This window comes from Cygnus atratus, chromosome 3 (assembly GCF_013377495.2).
Source record: "Cygnus atratus isolate AKBS03 ecotype Queensland, Australia chromosome 3, CAtr_DNAZoo_HiC_assembly, whole genome shotgun sequence".
Taxonomy (NCBI): Eukaryota; Metazoa; Chordata; class Aves; order Anseriformes; family Anatidae; genus Cygnus; species Cygnus atratus.
Window position 1 is genome coordinate 49,966,814 of NC_066364.1, and position 22,194 is coordinate 49,989,007.

General features: G+C 38.7%; 2 protein-coding genes across 5 annotated transcripts; one reads left to right on the forward strand and one right to left on the reverse strand.

The window, feature by feature from the left end:
• The first annotated feature begins 318 nt into the window (after positions 1-318).
• Positions 319-8,176, forward strand: CCN6 (cellular communication network factor 6). Its single transcript, XM_050709819.1, has 5 exons — positions 319-369; positions 3,103-3,394; positions 3,798-4,040; positions 7,365-7,558; positions 7,895-8,176. The coding sequence occupies exons 1-5, from the start codon at positions 319-321 to the stop codon at positions 8,174-8,176; spliced, it is 1,062 nt and encodes a 353-aa protein (XP_050565776.1).
• Positions 8,177-8,987: 811 nt separating this feature from the next.
• Positions 8,988-22,175, reverse strand: TUBE1 (tubulin epsilon 1). Of its 4 annotated transcripts, none has more exons than XM_035538783.2 (12): positions 22,080-22,175; positions 21,930-22,003; positions 20,876-20,928; positions 18,244-18,301; positions 17,531-17,646; positions 16,795-16,916; positions 15,286-15,473; positions 14,330-14,472; positions 13,399-13,539; positions 11,653-11,793; positions 10,505-10,679; positions 8,988-9,987 (listed from the first exon to the last, which is right to left on the reverse strand). In XM_035538783.2, exons 1-12 carry the CDS (start codon positions 22,102-22,104, stop codon positions 9,829-9,831), a joined length of 1,395 nt encoding a protein of 464 aa, XP_035394676.1. In that variant the 5' UTR covers positions 22,105-22,175; the 3' UTR covers positions 8,988-9,828. The 4 variants fall into 4 exon arrangements, with proteins under 4 accessions (XP_035394676.1, XP_035394675.1, XP_035394679.1 ...); XM_035538782.2 differs by having other exon boundaries at positions 14,330-14,505; XM_035538786.2 differs by lacking the exons at positions 21,930-22,003; positions 22,080-22,175 and adding an exon at positions 21,597-21,905 and having other exon boundaries at positions 14,330-14,505.
• Between the last annotated feature and the right edge of the window lie 19 nt (positions 22,176-22,194).

Below are 22,194 nucleotides of genomic sequence, written 5' to 3' on the forward strand. Positions count from 1 at the left end.
AGAATCAGCTGTCACCCCACCCGACCTCAATTAAGTCGGGAAGAATCTGCTGAAGCAGCTGGATAGGACCAAGCAGGGTGTGAAAATCTGGATCCCAGTGCAGGGTAGAGAAAAGAAGATTGGCTGGAAATTTCAGCGTGAAGCTGGATCTGCGTGAAGTGGTGAATTCCAAGTGTGAATGTGTGTATGTGTTCATGCATGTGCTGAGGAAAGTCGGGCTGGCAAGGGAGACAGAGGAGAGCTTTGTGTGCTGTGCTTGCTCTGACACAGCTCAGCCTGCTCCCTATCTCTCAGTTCCACTTCTGAATGTGCGGGAACATGCGGTGGCTCCTTTTTCCCACCATCTTCATCATCCCTTGTACACAACAGGTAAGTTCATTAAATTGGACAAAAAGATTTCTCCCTTCGTCACCCTGTCCGGGTTTACAGTTTTTGTTTACTTAATGACAAAATAAATTTCAGAGAAGCAAATTCCTCATAAAGAATAAGGAGCCGTTCCCTACTCCTGAGTAAATTTCATGGGCAGCTTATTTATGGCATCAGTCCTGATCTTCGTACTTTTTCCTTTAACCTGTATATTAACAGGATTCTGTGGAAAAAAAAAAGTTAGGGAAGATCAAAACATCAGTGATCTTACTTTTTCCCCCCTTTTTCTTTTTCTCTCTTATTTTTTTTTTTAAATGTAAGCACAAATGGTTATCTGATGTAGTGTAAGGAAGTAAACATCTTGTCCATGCTCATATTCCATATATATATATATATATGCACAGTGATCTTAAGTCAGGCTAGTTTTGCAAATTAGGAAAGCATCTGGGCTGGGTTCTGTTGTGTCTCTTATGAGAAAAGTTTCAATGACAGCTTTTGCTGAAGGGATTTGTGTCAAGAGCCAATTTCACTATTTATTTTCTTAATTTTGAAAATGCGCTTTGTGTGTATAAACACATATGTAAAGTTACCTGGTGTATTTTTCCTCTGCAATTAAGATAAATACCAAATGGAAATTTTTCAAGTGATTGTCTACCTCTGCTAACTTTCTAAATATTTAAAGCCTGAACATTACTAATAATACATTTCCTACTTCTGCTATTTGTTTATTTATGCCACACAAACCTTCAGTCTTTAAAACACATGAAAACAAACAGCAGCACATGAAGGGCTGCTGTACAATGGTCTCGTTTTCTGATTTGCTCATAGGATCAGGAAAAGTATGCAGTGGGCTCCTGTGACGTGGACAGCTTTGTGTGATGCAGATGGCTTTGGTATAGAAACTTGGGGAAACAAGAATTAGAAAATATTTGGCCTGTAAACTTTACAAGCACTCTAAATTTTCATTGTAGCATAACAGTTTTGAAGATTTTTCAGGTAGACTGAGGTATTCACTAAATCCACAGTGAAAATTATCGGATGCTTGCCTGATGGTGTTTTTCTTCCAGAGAAACTTTGAAGTCTCACACCTCTCCACTGACATCTGTACCTAAAAAGGGAAAGAGAAAATGCTTGCTTAGGTAGAATTCTGTAGGTTTAAAGCATGTTTTATTTTGTAATACAATTTAAACTTACTGGTTGAGGCACACATTACTTCCTGCTGCATGTATCCATTTTGAAGTGAGATACCTGACTTAAACATAAGCTCATATAGTTGGCACAGGCCCAAATTCATAATAATAATACTTTGCTTAAAAAGAAGAAAAAAATACACTGAGCAGCACGTGAATTTTCTAAAGCAACCAGACACTCTCGAATACTGTGAAATATATAGTAACACCTGTTTTCCATGTAACCTTCTTTAGAACAAGACTTTAATAAGCCTCTAACACTCCAAAGCACACGTTCATCAAATTATCACTGTGGTTTGGAAAAAGGCTTAGGTGTTTGAAAAAAGTACACTGAAGTTAGTTGTTTCTGTATCATCGTTGCATTTAAATAAAAAGCATTGGATGAAATCCTTTATCAGCCAATGATTCATGATTAGCAACATTATTTATGAAACTGTCTTCTGCCTGCTATATGGAATGCCAGATGACAAGGTTTAACATTCATCACTCAGGTTTAATATTCATAGCATAGAATTGCATGAATCGCTTTTGTGAATGAATACATATCTTAAAAATCAGTCAGCCAAAGAAACTTGAATACTACTTTGGAGCTTCATTAGTAGCTGTGGATTAAGATATTGTAACTATAGTTCCAAATAACCATAAAAAATGGAAATTAATGGCAGAAAAAGAGCCTTTTAAAAGGTCATTTAATGCTGCATGCAATTAGGCCAGCTCAATTGTGCTGCAAGAGCTTTCACGCGATATCACAGATGAAATGCTGAATTCTGCAGATGTTTCCAGTCAGAGAACTGACTGAAAGGCAAACCAGCAGCAACCCCTCCCCAGCTGCCGCTTACTGTCTGAGCAGGAACCTGCTTTCTGCTAAAGTCCTGCTCTGTAGTTTGGAGGAACAGAGAGAAACAGATAGCTGGGGCTTCACGTGTATATATATATATATATATATGCGTGTGTGTGTGTGTGTGTGTATATATATTTATGCAATTACTAGTTCCCCTTATTAATCACAGGATCCAGTTGGTGCAGCTAGCACAAGAGAATTTGTAAATAATACAATACCCCTTCCAAAACAGCTACATGGATTTCTGAGTCAAAGTAACACTCAAAAAGTTTACTATTCTGAAAGGCTTTTGCCATCAGAAGTGGCACAAAAGGTTGGCTATCAAATAGTAGGATGAGTCTGAAGGTAATTGATAGAAGATTTGTGAAAAGGAATAATGAAAATAAATATAGTATTTTTAAAACACAATTTCTCTTACTTTAGCCCTGCTTTGTTCTATTGAAGGAAAAGGAGGGACTGGTGAGTTGTGTTTCCAACAAGTAGCAGGTCATACTCACTGTTGTAGCAGTGGCTGGTGAATCTGGTCCTCTGATTCCTACTTAAGCTTTGAAGTGTCTCACTTTTTTTTTTTTTTAAATCCTGTGAGCTCATGAAAAAGGTTGTACCTTCATGAAACTCCACAGTGTTTTCCATCCCACCTTCATCTTATGCTATACCAGCTCTGCATAAAATACTCAGCTCTCAAAGCATCCCACTCTCTGTAAGTTTTTCTGCAGGGCGCAAGCCCACAGCCTGCATCTGAAGCCTGGGGGAAAACCTCCGGAAAGCAGCGAGGTCCAGCAGCGCCAGGAGCTGTGCCACTGGCCGTGCCGCTGCCCACCCGCGCCCGCCTGCAGCCCTGGTGTGAGCCTGGTGAAGGACGGTTGTGGCTGCTGCAAGGTCTGTGCCAAGCAGGCGGGAGAGACCTGCAATGAGGCAGACATCTGCGATCCCCATAAAGGCCTCTACTGTGACTACTCGGAAGACGAGCCTAGGTATGAAACAGGCGTGTGTGCATGTAAGTTGTGCTTTCACGTTCTCTTCTGCAAATCCAGGAGGGTGGGTGCAGGCAGGTGAAGGGTTGGGAAGGGAAACTCTGCTTGCCGGTGCTGCACAGCTCTGTGCTGTGCAATTGATGTAAATCTAGGCTTCACGCTGTTCAGAGCACCTGAGACTAGGGCAGGGACTCTCTTTGTACTTACTGCCTATGCATCAGTGAAACCAGCTCACTGGGCACATGCCTGTTATTTGCAGATGTGTTTAGGGCTGATTTCAAGCGAAGCAGCTGTAGTTATCGCTGGGCAGAAATAAAAAAGTTGTGCTTGGGCTGGGAAGAACTTGAAGCTGTGAATGCAGAAAAGGATGATCACATGAAGCACAAGACCAAGCGCTCCCCCAGTAACTGTTGTTTACCATTGCAGATCTGGTAGCCGTAGGATGCGAGCTCAATGGAGTTTACTACCTTAACGGGCAGACGTTCCAGCCTAACCCGCTCTATAAGTGCCTGTGTGTCAGTGGTGCGATTGGATGTACGCCTGTATTCACACCCAAACTAGCAAAAAGTCCCTGCACCAGGCACGCAGGCAGAAAGAAGCCTGGACAGTCCGTCTGTGGCCCGGGAAAGCAGAAGCAGCTTCAATCAACCAACTACAGACTGATGTCAGGTGTGCCCAGCTACCCTGGTAAACGCTTCTGTGCGTGAGTCTTGCTTCATTCAGCGTCCCTGGCTCCAGCAGCCAGGCTGCCGGCACCCTGGCAGTTTGGCAATCTCTCAGTTCTCGCTCAAGGCCATTGCCAGGGGACCGGTCTGTCCCAATTAACCCTCTTACTCTTAGGTGACAGATTCTTTTCTCTACACCCGAGGAGTGTGAAAAGCAAAAACTCTTTTGGCTTCTGTCAACAGGGAATTGGCCGAAGCTGCCTTCAACCCATCTTTCTGCAGAGTTTCACTGCTCATCAGATCAGACCAATTAGGGGTGCCGGTGGACAGCCATTTAGCAGCCCATGAGCTTTCTATCCCTTTGTGGTGGTAGGGAGTCTTGGTTTGCACACACACAAATTATAACACTGCAGGCCCCATTTTCAAATGGAAAACATTAAAGACTGCCTTAGCAGCTTTCCTCAATTCACAAAATTTCAGCTCCCTGCAAGGACAGCCTTCCCCCCAGTTTCTTCTACAACAATTTATCCATGCAATTCTGCCAGGGTCATCTGATACTCCTTTTAACCTCATTCTTGCTCTGCTGCTAACACCGTAGTCCTCTCGCTCACTTTAAGGAAGCTCCACTGCCAGAAGAAGCTATCCTGGCCCTTCCCTGGGTCTGGATTCTCCTGCCCGCCCTCGTGTTGTTTTATTCCCCGTGCACATTTACATGATGAAACGCACCTTTATTACATGGGTACCAGAAAGCCAAGCCATTTATTTGGTGGCAACCTAAATTACGGAGAAATCATGGTTTGAATCGTCATCATGGATCAATACAATAAAAAGGGAACCCAAAACTGATCAGAAAACCTTCCCAAAAGATTGCAGAGTAATAGGCAGAAGCACACGAGCCAATCTACAGATAAACAGACTGAAGATAAAATCTGAAGTTCGGTTTGGACAACTCCAAAAAGTTAGCAATGGTTATGCGAGTCAGCAAAAATGAGAAAGGAAGCTTGCCTTTGTTTTAAAATTATGACAATACCTACTGTCAAAGACATTTTATAGAAACGTATTTAAGGCAGTGCGTAAAGCCACACTCAGGAAGGCAACCAACTTCAAACGAAGCACATTTCTAGATAATGTCACTAATTTGATCAGAGAGAGTCATAACGCACCAAAACCAATGGCACCCAAAACATGTTGGTTGGGTGTGTGAGGAGCTGTATTCCACGTACCTGGAGAACAGCACTAAGCCCTCTACATTCTGGCACTTCAGTGGATCCAAAAACTGAGGTCCACCTTTCAGTAACTCCTTCAGTGAGCAGACTGCAACACTGCACCTTACAGCATTTATCCAGGAACTTGAATCAGCTGCGCAACGTAACCTTGGGAAGAGACACCCAGCTTGTAAAGCATGCTTCCTATTTGACTTGGTTCAGGGACCCAGCAGCCAGTCCTTGGGGAAGGCAGGAGCAGATCCTTGGCTGCCACGTGCACTGAAGGATACTACTTAACAAAGGTTACACAAACTCAGCTGTTCGTTCTCCAAGATGCAGGTGATGGAGAAGGGCACCTAGGTAGGACAGCATTCCCAGACAGATAAGAGGCACAGTTATTCCAGTGAGATTCCGTGAGCTACCATCAACCAAGCTATATAAAGACAACAAAACTGAAGGTCTGGGCCAACGGGGGTATTTGAAAATAGCAGATAACAAAAACGAGGAACTATAAACATACAACCCCCTCAAAAAGAAATGTTTTGAAGGATGAACTTGATTTTCACTCTGTCCCACTCAGAGAAAAGCACCTTGAAATCTTGCTTCAAAATGAGGTCTTCCCCTTTCCCCCTCCCAGTGCAACAGAAGTAAAACATCATGCAAAGTTGTGCATGGATGGCTCAATGGGCCAGTATCTACCTTGACAAGTCTTTTTCTGTCAGTGTGGGTAACAAGTGCCTGGTTTCACTTCATTGCTCTTGCTCTACTTTCTGGCTTTCTTTGTCAATTCTATACACCTAATTTAGACACATAGGGATGTACCTAGGTCATACTTTAGAAAACGTATGAAAAATAAACAACTACTTAACTTCACTTTATTTGTTGCAGATCTGTGACAGGCTTTTAATCTGCTTGCTGCAACGAGATCTTTTAATTGCTGTCTACTTTCCAGGTATCCTTGTAATTCTGCCTGTGATCTTATCTAAACACAGATTCCAAATAGTCTTTTTTCTTTTTGAGAATTTCACCAAAAATTTCTGCATTGCAAATTTTTACAGTATATTCCACCTAATCCAGCCCTAATCCATCAGAAAGTAGGCTTTTCAGTGATATCTGGAATTGACTGGTGAATTTTTTTTACTCCTCAATACAAAATTTAAAGCCTTCACAATATCTACTAAGAACTGATATTAATGCTTTCAGCACCCCTTTTCAAACTGTGCTTGGCATTAAATAGTTTTCCATGTCTCTTCCACTCTGGACATTTCACAAAAAAATCCACAAATAACCCTCTTCACATGATATTTTTGTCACATTAAACTGGAGGGTCATACAGCACATGCAGTTTTATATTCCTTCCTAGGATCTGAGTATCAGTAAATTTTAATGGCAGATGTTGTGGTTTATCCCAGCAGGCAGCTCAGCACCACACAGCTGTTCGCTCCCCACTGTCCCCACCCAGTGGAATAAGGAAGAGAATTGGGAGGGGGAAGTAAAAGCTCATGGGTTGAGATAAAGGCAGTTTAATAGGGCAGAAAAAGAAGAGAAATAATAATAATAATGATGATGATGATGATAACAGAATGTAGAAAACAAGTGAAGCACGATGCAATTGTTCACCACCTGCTGGCCGATGACTGTCCTGTACCCAAGCAGCAGTCCCCCTGCCCTGGCCAGCTACCCCGTATTAATTGTTCAGCGTGATGCCACGTGGTGTGGGACATCCCTTTGGCCAGTTTGGGCCAGCTGTCTTGGTTCTGTCTCGGTTCTGTCTCCTCCCAGCTCCTGCGGTACCCCCAGCCTGACCACCGGCTGGGCAGTGGGAGAAACTGAAATGTCCTTGGCTTAGTGTAGGCACTGCTCTGCAACAACTAAAACATCGGTTTATTATAACATTATTCTCACCCTAAATCCCAAACACAGCACCATACCAGCTACTAGGAGGAAAATTAACTCTATCCCATCTGAAACCAGGACAGCAGCTCAGAGCTAAGACTTACAAGTAACATTTTTTTAGGCTTCATCTTTGTATTTACCTACATGAACAGAAACAAAATTCTTAACCTTTTATTTTCAATTATTTAGGACTGTTATGCTGCATAGATAATATATTGCTGTCTCAGTTTACAGAAACTTACCACTAGTTTTGAAGAAAAAGTGCCTAGTACAGGCAACTCCTTGGACACCCTGTTCCAGGACCTGTGGCATAGGCATATCCAGCAGAGTGACCAACGAAAACAATAAATGTGAAATGAAAAAGGAAAAGAGATTATGCTTCATCCAGCCTTGTCTGACCAATATCCTGAAGACAATAAAGGTACCTTGTATATAAAATTAATTGTTAATAGAAAACAAAAATATCATAAGTAACGGAAAAATGGATTTAATAGCAAATACTTTAAGTCATAAAAAAGCCTCTTCTCCCTTTTCTACCTTCAGTCTTCAGCTTTCAATAGTAAACTACAGATGTATAATTTCAAAGGGTTGTCCTACTGCTCAGTTACTCAAAATATTTATTTGTTAACTTAAAAAAAATGTATTTTTGAGGGAGTTATTTTCAAGATTTTTCTATGTAAACATTGCAGCAATTTTTCTTACATGTTCTGTTTTCCGTGTGTCAAAATACAGGCTTTTCTTTGTTTTACTATTACAGATTCCAAAAGGAAAAACTTGTCAACCAACGTTCCAGCTTCCTACAGCAGAGAAACTCATTTTTTCTGGATGCTCATCTTCACAAACCTACAAACTAACTTTCTGTGGTGTGTGTTTGGACAAGAGATGCTGCATACCTAATAAGTCCAAAATGATCACCGTACAGTTTGAGTGTCCCAATGAAGGCTTCTTTAAGTGGAAGATGATGTGGATAACATCTTGTGTATGTCAGAGGATTTGCAGTGATCCAGGAGATATATTTTCTGAACTTAAAATTTTTTGAGTTACACCATCAACTGTAATATACTACAAGGGTGACAGACAGCACGTTCACATCCTGAAGAGTTAGCATTACCTGCCACCCCAGCAATCTTTATACTGAAACTACATATGTGAATATTAATAAAACAAAAACAAACAACACCTGGAAAATGCAAGAAAGAGCGCATCCTTTTAAACTTAATTGTTTTTATATGTGGAAATACATTCTTGAGAATTACGTATGTAACACTAGTTTTGTCAAAAGAAGGTATTTTAAGAAAGCACAGCAAGACAGCTTTGTACCCCATTTTAAGAAGTTGCCCCAAATGACAAATACATGTAAACTGACAGATAATCTGCTTAACCGATTACAAAAAAAGCCAAACACATTACCCTGTAATACTTCATCTATCATTTTGGATTCTCAAATTAACATTTTCTACTATATCTGCCAAGATAAAACATAACAATGCTGCTTCAAACAGGATAAATCAATTTTGAGCTCAGATTGCTTTTTGCAGCAGATATTTTTTCCTTTACAAGGGTATTGTTTGCATTTACAGTACTAGAGAAAGATTAAGTGGACATTACAGCTAATAGAGCTACAAAATTTGAAGCAGATGACTGTATAGAGCGCTTTCTTAAAAATACTCTCTAAACAAATGTTATCACAATGATTTGTTGAATACTTCTGGACTTATACACTGAAAATTGTGCTAACTTACACACCCACTCAAACTCTGCTAGAAGGTCTTCAAGCTTTAGGAGAACATTGCATTGGCCCGCTCCGATTTGTAACAATTCATTCTAAGACAGTCAAGGTTAGCAAGTAATTGGAAATAGCTGTATATTTTATTTTGTAAAAATTCCCATTGTGATATACAAATCTACTTACCCTGGTAATTATAAATATTAAAACATTTTACTTGCATTCTTTAAAGCATACAAACTTTTTCCTCCAAACAGTCTTTATTATACATGCATGTTTCACTTACTCAGAGGTATATTATCTCATTATCAAGTGCAAATCAGCATTCATAAACATGAATCACTAAAATAACATGTTAATATTCCAAGTATAAAACTTGAAAGAAAATGCATTTTGGTGAATTTTCTGTAATTCACAATTTTGTTATCAACTGAGAATGCTCTAATGGAGCTACAAGAAGGAAGTGAAAACGTCGAAGCTTTGAACATAGCTTAGAGCATCCTGAAATTACTGGTCTGCAAAGTTTACGAAAAGAATATGCAGGCTTTTCTTCCCTTCATCAGTGCAGTTTTAAAAAATAAAAAGCCTAGTAACAGTGATCCTTCTCTGAACTAAGGCCTGCCTTTAGTTTACTGTAAGGTGAAAGCCTGAGAGAAGAATTACCTTTTTGGCTGCTGCAACTTCTCTTTCTTCTCTTTGCAACATATGGTATGTGAATTTATTCTACAGTTAGGAAGAGTGTTCTTACTGATATCCACCATAATTAGGTGCCTGCAAACCTTTCTTACAGGCTGGACCTGTCACTTAGCATGACACTTCTCAGAGAGCTGAGGAAGCAGCTGTCTCAGTCTCACTTTGGAATGACAATAAATAGATAGGCACTCTGCAATTCATTCTGGTTAACTGAAGTGATTGGATGCTTCTTTCTTTCTTTTTTTTTTTTTTTTTTAAGTCACAGTTCTTCTTCACACAGCTATCTTCAGTCTTGATGGATCTGCTCTAGGTCCACCTTTCGTGGCATCCAGTTCATTATACTCTTCTATTAGGTCAGACAAAGACAATACAGCTTCAGAAAAACAGCTTTGCTCCATCCCATCTACTTGCAGATAATGGTGAAGATGAGCCTATGACAATAATAAAGTTGGTGTTATCTTTTTTGTTGGCATTTAACGTAAGTCATTTGGCTCAATACGCATCATTTAGCCTGCACTGAAGAGGGGAGTGCAGGCACTGTAGAAAGTAGATTTGAAGATTTACTTCATGACAACCCTTGCTTACATACTTAGCAACTTCAGGAATAAACCCCCGTGTAATCACAGTTGGCATTACTGATTTCTTATACATTCATCTTTTCATATTCTGTCTTCTCTGGTACCCTTCAACAAACTGGTAGGCAGATCTGTCAGATACTGCCTCATTGTTGAAGAAAGTAAGTGTATTGCCTGGTAGGTACAAGTTAATAAGGGATTTACCCTTTTTAAGCAGCAGCTGTTCAAATGATTCCGATAGGTACCACAAAAAAAAAAAATCTTGGGCTGTTACTTTTAAGCAGTTTCTCTGTGATACCACGATTTTTTTCCCAATACTGCAAGATACTAATGATTAGTGGCTACAGAAGTTATAATGACAACAGAGACAAACCTTTTTCTTGTAGAGCCTCATGAATCTGTCTCTGAGTTCCATAAAAGTTGGTTTCACACAGGTGTTGTTTGCTAAAGCCAGCAGGGAATGGGAATGGCCCACAGGAGGTACCGAACACAAACCAGTTTTCCAGCCCTCTTGATTCCATGAGACAAAGTGCAGGGAAGGCTTCAACCTGTGAAACAAAATTTTAGTTATCTACAGAACATAGACAACACAAAGCCTGAGTTTCCTTTGCTAACAAACAGACTGAAAAGGTCAATGTTAAAGACTTCATGACTAAGCAAACCAGCTAGAATTAGCATTTTGAATCCGGCATTTTAGACTCCAGACTTAAACAGTATGTATTTAAATTTACAATGCAAACATCAATTTTATTTCGTTAATTTAATGCATCAGGGTTTGAAAAGTAAAGTTACAAGCGCTCATTTCTATAAAAGGGACTGCAATTACTTCTAGATTTATGAGAGGGCAGATTAATACTGTATAGGGACAATAAGTCTACCTGTAAAAAGTAGAAAATGATTGCTAACAATACAGAGCTGTTAATGTAAGTATGATTCCCTAGCTATATGAGAATAACCATGAAATAGCTGACTTTCATTCAGAAAAAAAACACAAACCCTACTTCTAGTTGATTTATTTTATATATATATATATATATATATAAAAATATGTAAAGCACCTATCACCATATTGATAAATACTCTTTGGAACCACTCTGATGGCAGGGGTAAGAACAGGAGTTGGCCTTTTAGTACCTCAGCACTTCTGTTTCCAAACAATTTAAAATAAAAAAAAAGCCACAAGACTCTGCTGCCAGCCTGGTTTCGTACCCCTTCAAGATCCCACATTGGCAGAAGACCTCTGTAAGGGCAGGCTTTGATTTCTTTTACATATTTGAGAGTGGGAAGAGCAGAACAAGCACATCTAGTAAGCTCCCATTATTCGGGAGTCCAAGAATGCCGTGACTTATTCTAACTTGTTAAGCAAGCTATTTACATTTCTTTCCTTCCCTCAATTAAGGAAAAAAAAACATCTGAGTAAACTGATTTGGTATTGAAATTTGTTAGATGAACTGAGAGTACTCGGGACAACAAAACACCTCTCTAACAAATACCATGACTACTTTTTGTGGTAGTACAAACCTTTCAATATTTCTGCGAAGATCTGAAACTTGCACATTTCCTCGAACAAGAAGTGCACAAGCAAGATAGAGGCTGTGCTTTGGATCTGCTTGAATTAGTTGATGATCTCTACTAAAAGCATCTGAAAACATCTGATCCAACCTAGGTAAAGAGAAAACAGTTCACTCTCTTAATAAAGGCGGCTACAAAAATTCTTCAGAATACCCACCCTTCAGGGTTTAAAATTTTGTGAAGTCCTGGAAACCTAAAGGTTGGACTAGATATCTTAGAATCATTCAGGTTGGAAAAGACCTCTATGAAATAAAGGTATCGTGAATGACAGCAAAAAGATTCAAACCTTTATATGCATGTATGTAGGCAGTAAAAGTTTTGGAAAACAGATGAAATCTATTTTCCCTCTCTTATCTCTCTTGTTACAACCAACTGTTGAGCCTGAAGTAAGAGAAGTGGAGGGACTAAGAGACATTTACTGAGAAATTTTAGGTCAATAGTTACAAACTATTAGATATTTAAGGGGATTTAACTACTTGAGGTTCTGGTTATATGTCAATTTGAATGGACAATCTCACCGCTTGTGATGGATTTGACAGGGAATTACAAAGTGCTGCCAACCATTATTGGTTATCTGCCTGTTACACTTCACTATTTAAAGGGATCAATGAATCAGATTTCATTGTATTAATTTCAAGTAATGACTTAGGAAAAGCCTATGTAAATTTGTCCATTTATTCTGATTTTATCACGTATATCTACTTTAAAAGCTGACATAGCAGATCATATTCTCTTCATCTTCTTAAGCAAGTTCTACTGCAATGTGGGATACCAGTGATTGTGTCTTGAAGAGGTCTCTATGGACCTATAACATCTAAGTCATTCTATTTGTTCCAAACTCTCTACATTTACTGTCTCTACTTTTTTAAATTATTATTTTTAAAGCACCTCTGCAACAATCTATTAAAATAAAGAGACAAAATGAGGAAAAAAATACTACCCTTTCCACCACCTTATTCTGAAACATGACTGACCAAGTATTGCCCTAGAGTTGGCTACCTTCCCTCCAGTGCTGTACTGTCTCCTCAGGGTATAGTTTCAAGCAACTCAACTGTCAGAACTTGGCAGCACAGAAAGAGGTGTCCTGTATGGTCCTACCCTCTGCTCAACTCTGTGTACTTCCACCACTTATCCTTAGCTGTCTCTGTCACTATTTGAACCTTTTGCTGACCCAATTTAATTCAGTAAAACCAGTGAAATCTATTATAATTGGTAATTTTCTCATGTGTCAATGGGATAAAACCTCTCACAAAGTTTCACAAGTGACTGCTTATTGTTAAAATAACCTGTTAAATAGGTTCACTACATCTCCACGCTGACATAAAACGCCATTACTTCCCAAGAAGTCTAGTTTAATTTCTTGTTTGTCTTTACAGTATTTTGTGTAGAAGTGTGTAACACTGCAAAGTGTTATTCAGAAGAACTTGTGGTGTGGATTCTACCTATCATCTAGTAGCACAGTTCTCCAACAGAAATATCAAAACACATTTTAAGTTTGCTGGCTTAACCATTAAAGAGAAAAGGGACGAAGGATGTTCCCAAAATCAGCAGGATGAATTTGAAAACGTGGCAGGCTTATAAACTTCTACCCTTAGTCTTGCTATAAAATGGATTTTTTTTTTTAAATTGAAAGTGTGGAAGAATCAGAAATTAAGCTTCAAATGTAAAGCCTCCACAATAATGCTTTCTTCTTACCTTCTAGAAGGTACATTAACATCAGCCAGCGTATACAGAGGAGTCAAGCTTGAAACCAAGTAATGAAGTCGAGGAAATGGAACTAAATTCATGCTGATTTCATTAAGATCCATGTTAAGGGAACCTTCAAACCTAGCAGAGCTGAGAAATTAACAGACTTGTTACAAAATAAGTCATAAGCAAAGTAAATAACTTTTATAATGTAAACATTCATTAAATATATATATATATATGTATGTATGTAGGTATGTATGTATGTATTTTAACAGTTCCCTACAATAAAACAATGCAGTGTTCAAGAAACGGTTTATCTATAACTACTAAACTTTTACATTTGGCAGTAACTCTGAAATTTCTTATTTCCTTATATTTCTCATTGTAGAACAATTAATCAAGAATGAGACCTTAACCTTCCCGACTGTAGTCTTTAAAACTGTTTTTCAGTGTGTGGTCATAGCTGCTTGATGCCAGTGTTAATAAATGGGCTGTAATAAAACATGTGTGACCTAGCAGTCATGACAAACTGTTTAAAAGAAAAACTGACTAATACTTTGAAATTTTATTTCACCAAAAATTTCCTGCAGCAATAGACAGTTTACCAGCAACAATGGTCAGATGATACTTATAAAATAATACAGTTGGCCCAGAACTGCTAACTTCCCTGGGTGCCATTAAGCATTAATAGAGGACAACATCCTTTTGTCCATGAACCTGTTCGTACTTCAGATCTAAGACTATCACAGCTACAGCAAAACCTCTGCAATATGAATACATCCAAACACTTCAACATTTAATAACCAATTCTTAAAAAGAGGAGACTAGCATCAAACTGAAAACAATTTTCTTTGAGTTGATGCAGACCTGCATATTTACAGCACACACTGCACCTACAGCAATATTACTTGTACAGAGGAATAATCTATAACCTTACCTTGTCAGGTTCAGCAGCAAGTTGGCTACGATATTATTCATTGCATCAAACGGCTTCTCCTGTATGGCTTTTGTAATGCCTGCACTTGATGTTACCAAGCTGTTTTGCTTCACAGTTGACCCTAGCTTCCCAGAATTCATCATCTGATGAATTTTGTTAACTATATCAAACAGAGACTTTGAGAGGGAAAAAAAAAAAGCACAACAAAAACCATGCAAGAAGTCCTATGCACAGAGCTTTCAAATTCTGTACCCCATTTTTTCTATTTCAGTTAATCTTAAAGAAAAAAATAAGACATGCTAGTCCTAGTTCAAAGATTATACCTTTGATATACATATGTCCGACTTTTAACCAGTTCCAATTGACTGAAGTGTTTCTAAATGTCTGTTCCTTACATGTCACAAATGTACATAGCTAGACTCAGAAATTTGAGTTTTATTCAACTACTCAAAATCCTCATCTTCTAAAAAGTACATTTAAAGTTCTCATAATTTCTGTGAAAGCAAAAATATATTCCTTAAATATATTTTACTTTCTCTTGCTTCTGTTTGTGCAGTCAGGTATGTCTATTATGCCCAAATCACTCATGAGTAAAGTCAAATCTGTTGGAATTTGGTGTGGTTAGTTATTTCCCTCAAAAATGGAATATTAGTACATTAGCACTGTACTAATACTACATACAAATTGATGCTAAAAGATGTAGGAATCTCAGCCTGAGTAAACAGGAGCTTCTCACTATTTACCTTGAAATAATCATGAAAAAAAAAAAAATCACTCTAGACATCTTTGCAGGTGGAAGCAAAGTACAGAGTATCTTTTAAGTGATTTGATTTCAAAAGCCTGCAAGTTACTTAGGAGTTCAGTTATCACTCTTATCAACACTCAGAAGGAAGAAATATTTCCTATATTCAGTCTAATAAAAAAGAAATTGACAGAAACAGAATGTTATTCCTTACTTCATTCTCTATTGGTAGCACACAGTCCGCATGTTCATTAAGCTCCTTCATAGCCAGAACACTGTTATATGGAGAAGTAATAACATCATCTTCACCAGAGGGATAAACTGCAGTAACAAATCTATACACTTCTGGGAATTCATCCTCAAGCAAATTTAGCACGAAAGTTCCAAGACCAGATCCCGTCCCTAAAAATAATTAGGGAGGAAGACAGAATGAGAGGAAGTCCTCCATGTTCTTACAAGCACTAAGTCTCATATGTTGGAAACATACAACTTTTCAATTATTTATATTAACGAGCATTTTCTGAAGCATTTGGAAGACAGTGGAAGCTACTCAGATGTAAATTAAAGAAGGAAGGTTTTTCCAAGACAAGAAATAATTACATGATAGAAGTTTTTTCCCATACATTACCAGACAGGATCAAGTAGACAATCCTGCAAATTCCCGCAAACCAGGAAGTCATAATATGTAACCAATTTTTTTTTTTCTGACCTAGTACTTTTGTTATTTTAAAGCCTTTAATTTGAATTTTGAAATAAAACATTCGTTTAAAAAGCACAACTAATCCAAGCAATTCTTTAAATTTACTTTTCTCCCGGGGGACTTTTTATGAAGCTCTCTCAATCTCCAGTCAAAAAAGAGTAACTCCTTTAACCCAGCACACACACTTTTTTCCTTATTAGCACTAAGCACATAGCACTAAGTTCAAGTCAGAAAATTAAACTGTATTTTTTTCTGTCTTGGATAGCTAACATTCTCAGCAGCAGACAATTTTTATCTACAAACAACACAGCAATTTTCTGCTGTAATGGAAATAACTGTAGGGTTTCAAATTAAGTAAATGACCACAAAAAAGACCCTTGACAAAACTCCTGTGTCATATTTAGAGCTATTTTCAGTGTCTATTTTGATATCATAACTATTTATAATACATGCTCCTGACCCCTCTTCCCCACGGTGTTTCTGGGGTAGGAATACTTAGTAGCAATACAGAAATGACAAAATTGTCACCACGAGGGATTATCTCATCTGATTTATTAACAGAATTCAACAGAATTGTGTGGAAGGAAAATTGAAAAACAATGGAGTTAAGCAACCGAGTCTCCTTCAAAGCCTTTCTGAAAACTCTTTCCCTACAATTAAAAACAACTTGATTACAGCAATGATTTCAGCATTCTGAGGCAACTTCCCCTTCTTCTGATCAGAATTATCTCAGTGTTTCCTTGTATTTGATGCCTGTCTAGATGCATCTGCTGTCTTCTCTTTAAGATTCAAAATGTATTTTTGTTCTAACTTACTTTAGTAAGTTCATGATTAGGGCTCCTCAGTACTCTAACAAAACAAATAATAAATAATTATGAGTCTGCCTAAGTGGACTATGCTTTTTTATTCTGCATTCAGCATGATGTAGATTATTACAGCAACCTTCTTTTCAAGATCTACGTTTTTCTTTTTCTTTTCATCTGCAGCATGTGCAATCATACTTACTGTGAAAAACGTACTTACCACCTCCCATAGAATGAATTATAAAAAAACACTGTAGACAATCACAATGTTCTGCAGTTTTCCTCAGCTTTTCCACAATGTTTTCCCGGTACTGACAGCCATATATCTTATGACCTACAGCCCTAAATGTAAGAAAAATACTTAAAAACAAACAAACAAGCGAAAAACAACCTCTAACAATTAGTCTTTCAGTTTTTTAACTCCTTCTGTTTGACATTTTGTAAGATATTGACTAACAGTTCAAGAGATCAGAGTTGGATGCAGTGAAAATTTGGAATTCATTACGTTAATCAACCTTTTTCCGAATTTCTCTTTTTGGTAATGTAGTTTATATGCACAAAGCCAGACTCCATGATGCACACAAATCTGAAATGCATTTGTTCATATATCTCATTTCTATACTAGTTGCACAGTCTCAAACTAGATTGATTAGGGGTTTGACTGAGCAATGGTAACAGCTGAATGCCAAAAAAAAAAGCAAAATGGAAAGCATGTTCTTCTGAAAAAAAAAAAAAAGGGAAAGAAAAAATGGACGAAATGATTTATCAGCAGAATTATCCTCCTGCAAAATGCTTTTCAAAGCCCTCCTTCAGGCAACAGTGACTCCGAAGTTCACTGGTAATATCCTGCAGCTCCCCAGGTGCAGCAGAATGAACTAGAAAGCTACTGTTATCATTTCCCTTTTCAAATGCCATCTAATTAGTTACTAAGAAGTACTTTCTGAAGAGGATCTCACCAGTTGTTTCCTGAACCAGAAACATCTGTAATAAGCTGCTTGCTATCAAACACATCTCTCAATGGTCCCTGCAGAATTTCATTTACCACACCCTCCTCCATGTCAATCAACAGCGCCTGTGAGAAAGGCATGTGTTACAATTCAGGCAGTAAGCAAGCCACTCTTCGAAACAATCACAAAAGAAATAGAAAATTATTTACAATATCAAAGGTATGTTGTTTCTACTGTGCTCCAGAGAGACTTTTTTTCCCCACTCGTTAACTAAGAAACTAACTTGTAAAATTCACCTTGACTGCTTTGCCAGAAGTCGTTCAATAAAATAGTATTTCAGATACTGCAATTGTGTTAAAATGTTAATAATACTTTTCCCAAATACTCAGAAGTAAAGGAATTAAAGCAGTTACATTTCAAATTTTGTTGCTTATCAATCACTTAAAAAGAAGTGGCTCACCTCCCCTGCGCCCCTCAAAATTTACAAATAAAACCTTGCTTGATAATATCTGCAATGGTTTTATTAAAATTATACTTTAAATTAAGGAACAAGCCTGGCTGCAAACTGCATTACTCCACTGAGCCATAAGTTACTACTGGAAATTTTGATATTCAAAGTAGTAGATCAAAATATATGAATTTATAAGAATGTTAGGAAAATCCTTACACAGTTGGGCATAAGTATGCAATGTAAAAAGAGTAACTGTTACAGATTGTCTTACTCGTGCTTTTAAAGAGCAGATTTTTCCTTTGTAAATATCAGGACCATCACCAGCACTTCTGGAAAAAAAGAAAAAAAATCCAAACTCAGAACTATAATAGAAAATAAGGCAATGTGTATTGGAATACAATTCCCTTCTTAATTTTCAGTATTCAGAGGACTATTACAATACAAACAGAAACACCCTGAAATGTACACTGCTAAGAAATGCCTCGTAATTTCCTAAAAGAACGCTATTAAGGGATACAATCTCAATGAGAAATATTCTAAGCAGTACTTCAGGAGGCTGAAAAGGATAAGCATCAAAAGTTTCCTCTACAATACAGCCTCTAATTGAGTTCTACAAGCATTGCCAAAACTGAAAGTACCCTCTTTTTTCTAGCATGTGGTGCATCTACATCGTATAAAGGAACACAGTTCACCAAATAACACCGCTAGATTTTCAGTGGGGGTAGTACAGCACTGTTTTACTGCTCGAGGCGTGAAAGCAGCGTAACAGCACTAGTGCCTGGCTTACTCTGCCATTAAGGTTTACTAGGTCAGAAATCACGCTGTGCTGACACAGCTTTAGTACCCCCCCCCCCTTTTTTTTTTTTTTCTTTTTCCAGGATTGGTTGTACTGAGCCAGTCCAGAGGGCTGTGCATTGCGTACAAGTGCTTTTTTCCATAATTAAATGCTGGTGCTTCTGCACTCAAAGGCTGAGATATTCTGGTCTGGCTCAAACATATTCAACGCAGATTAAAAAGAAAAAGATAAAAAAGGCAGGGACACTGGAAGATGACTCTAATTTTTTCCCACAATTTACCTAGTTTGGGGGCCAGTCAACCCTAAGACCACACAATATGAAATATCTGTTAGACTATTCTACATTCAACCACAGTAATAATCCAAAATGTCAGCTGAAAGCACCAAATGTTCTGACCATGCTCTGTCCCATCAGGAACAAGCGGAAGAGAGAGGATGGGGCTGCACTGGACTGCTCAAGGAGCTTCTACACTCTCATTCAAAGCAGCTCTCCAAACACTTCTCATTAGCTGAGCAGCTCACAGCAGCCCACAGAACTCATGTTGATTACTCTAGCCTATGCAACTCCCTGTATGAGTCCACTGTAGCACCAGAAAATCCAGCCAGAGAAGTTCTATTTCTCTTCAGGGACTAACAAAATCCAAAGGGAAAATAAACAAATGAGCTAACAAAAAAACCCTGTATCTTTCTCTTAACTAGTCTTTGTGGTCTTTCATGACAGCTTGTACTTCCATTCACTTTGATGAATCCCCTTGGCTTATTTAAGACATGCTTTTCTGCATATAAAACCATACATTTTTTATTAAGTTCATCATATAACTACCAGTCTGAATGCAATATGCATGATCTTTGGGGTAAGACATCACCATCCATATCTAATAGATGTTCTGGGTACCTAAATTTACCACAACAAGGCTCAAATATGGAAACTGTGTTATACAATTAGCCCATTAGCACACTTCATTGTCACATACGTGTATGTTCACTTTAAATCTGGGTAATTATTTTGGCTGATCGAAGTTGCTTTTAGTAGTTATCATTATACAACCAGCTTGATGAAGGTAGGGGAAAGCATTTTGCTTCTCAGTCTACAGGAGCAAGCTGGCCTTCTGGCCATCGCTGCCATCATTATAGGAGGCTTTCAGATGTTCTCTTTGTTGAACACTCTAATCTCTGATTTCCAGAAAGATGATACTAGCGGCAGCAGCCTTTACTACAGAAGGTGTACGTTCTTGCAGCACATGAGCAGATGCTCGTTGCAACTTCTACAGTACTCACTGAGGTAAGTCCTTTCCATGTACAGAGAGAAAAGAGATGTTTACCTTGCAGCCAACCTGTCAAAAGTTTGGTGCTTTCATCTGGCACATATGAAAACATTGTTTACAACCAGATTTTCTTGACAAAAAAAAAAAAAAAAAAGAAAAAGATATTCTAAGAATTTCTAAGAAAAAGAATTGAGACAAAATAGGATTCCAATTCCATTCCAGTTAAAATTGCATGCTGTACTTTTTTCATATGACGGAAGGAAACAGAGGCTGGTCAAATGCTTTTTAACGAATTACAATGTAACAACAATATCCAGATACCCACTAAAAGATTTCTGTAACTGGTAAGACAGATATGATTTTTAAAGTATGAATTGGATAACATAAAAAAAAAAAAATCACAACCACCACTCTGTGCAGCAAACTACAGATACAAATCAGGTAAGAGGGATTTAAAAACTGACAGGACCTTTTCTATCTTATATGTTAATTCCTCCTACAACTCTTCAATACATGCTGCTAAGTTATTATTCAGAGAGCTTGCAATCTGATCATGATTGGCAAGGGCAAAAGCTATCAGATCTTGACTGTCCATTTTTTGGATACGAAGAAAGAAAAGCAAAGCCAAACACTTTCAACAAATTTAGTCACTGAAGTAAATATACTTAGAATGGAAAGGTAAAGATAGTGTTTTGAGGAAAAGACAAAAAATCTTTTTCTAGCACATACTAAATATGACCTGAAAAAAAAAGAAAACTTTAATTTAAAGGCTAGGAGGAGGGACTAGAATTGTTGATCTGTTGTGTTAAACTTACAAGCAGTTTCTTGATAAGAAGTCTTACCTTGTATCTACATTCCTGAAGAAACTGCTTAATGCTTCATCATAAATTCCTTTCTGAAAATAAACAATTCGAGATAAGATGTTATGTCAGAAATTCTCAGTGCTTTTTCATTGAATAATTTATGTTGGAGTGAACCTCTGAAGGTTACCAAACTTCCCCACTCAAACCAGGGTAAACATCAGAGTTCAATCCAACCAGCTCCAGCCAGCACTAAAAAGCACATTTCACTGAAGTGTTAGCTGATATTAAAAACCAACAGGAGGATGTAACTAGCAAATGATTTTTTCAGCCAAAGATTAAATAAATACTCTTCCCTCATTTCTAAAGATTTAGGATTTTACTGAAGATCTCAATGAAATTACTAAATGGCTGCTGTCTAGCTGATTCAGCTCATCAGTGATGTGACACTGGGACAGTTCCATGCCCAAGATGTTCTGTGGAAATGAAAGCACAGTACACTTTTGTATCAGTGATTGCCAAGCTCCCTGCCGAGGGATGGTGCTTAAATCACTTCTCCCACCATAAAGTTTGTCAACCTAATACACTTTAACGTTATTAGCCTTTTCCAGATTATCGCAGTCTTCAAGTCCTGATGAAGCAGAGTTTGGAAGTCACTGTTCCCTACAACACTAAAACCAAGAGATGCTCCATATGAACTTCACCTATTGCCTTACTATAGCTGCTTCAGCAAAAGGCATTGAGAGGGTCTGCTCACCGTTACCTCTGCTAACACCAGGTATTTGTCAGCAAATGGTCTCCGTGAAGAGTAGCATGTTGCTCAGCACAGCCTTATGACCTCTTTACCCCGTTGTTTTGCCCCGTACACCTGCACAGCAAGTCACCGCACAGCATGTGCTAGTATGGAAAGGCTTTGGGGTGGCGGTTTTTTAGCTTTATCGCCAAAGACACCAGGGCCAAGATGACAGAGCCGGCGACCAACCTTCCCGTTTCCTCACACACGGCAACGCCGGCCTTCAGGGAGACAGCCCGGCCTTTAATTTAACTAAGCAGGCAGGGTGCTAGGGCCGCCTGCCCCGGGAAGCGGCGCCGTTACCTTGTTGACGGCGGCGTGCTCCCGCAACGCCAGGTCCCAGAAGCGGCAGCCCACCTGGTTCCCGCACTGGCCCACTGCAAAGGGGAGAGACAGGGGACGGGTCAGGCAGGGCACGGCAAATGGCGGCGGCACGGCGCCGCGGCCCCTTACCCTGCACCACCACCGACTGCGTCATGGCCGCCACAGGCAGTCTCCAGCCGCCTCGCAGCTCGGCGCCGCTCAGTACATCCCCCCCCCGCCTTCCCCCGCAGTGGAATGTTCCACC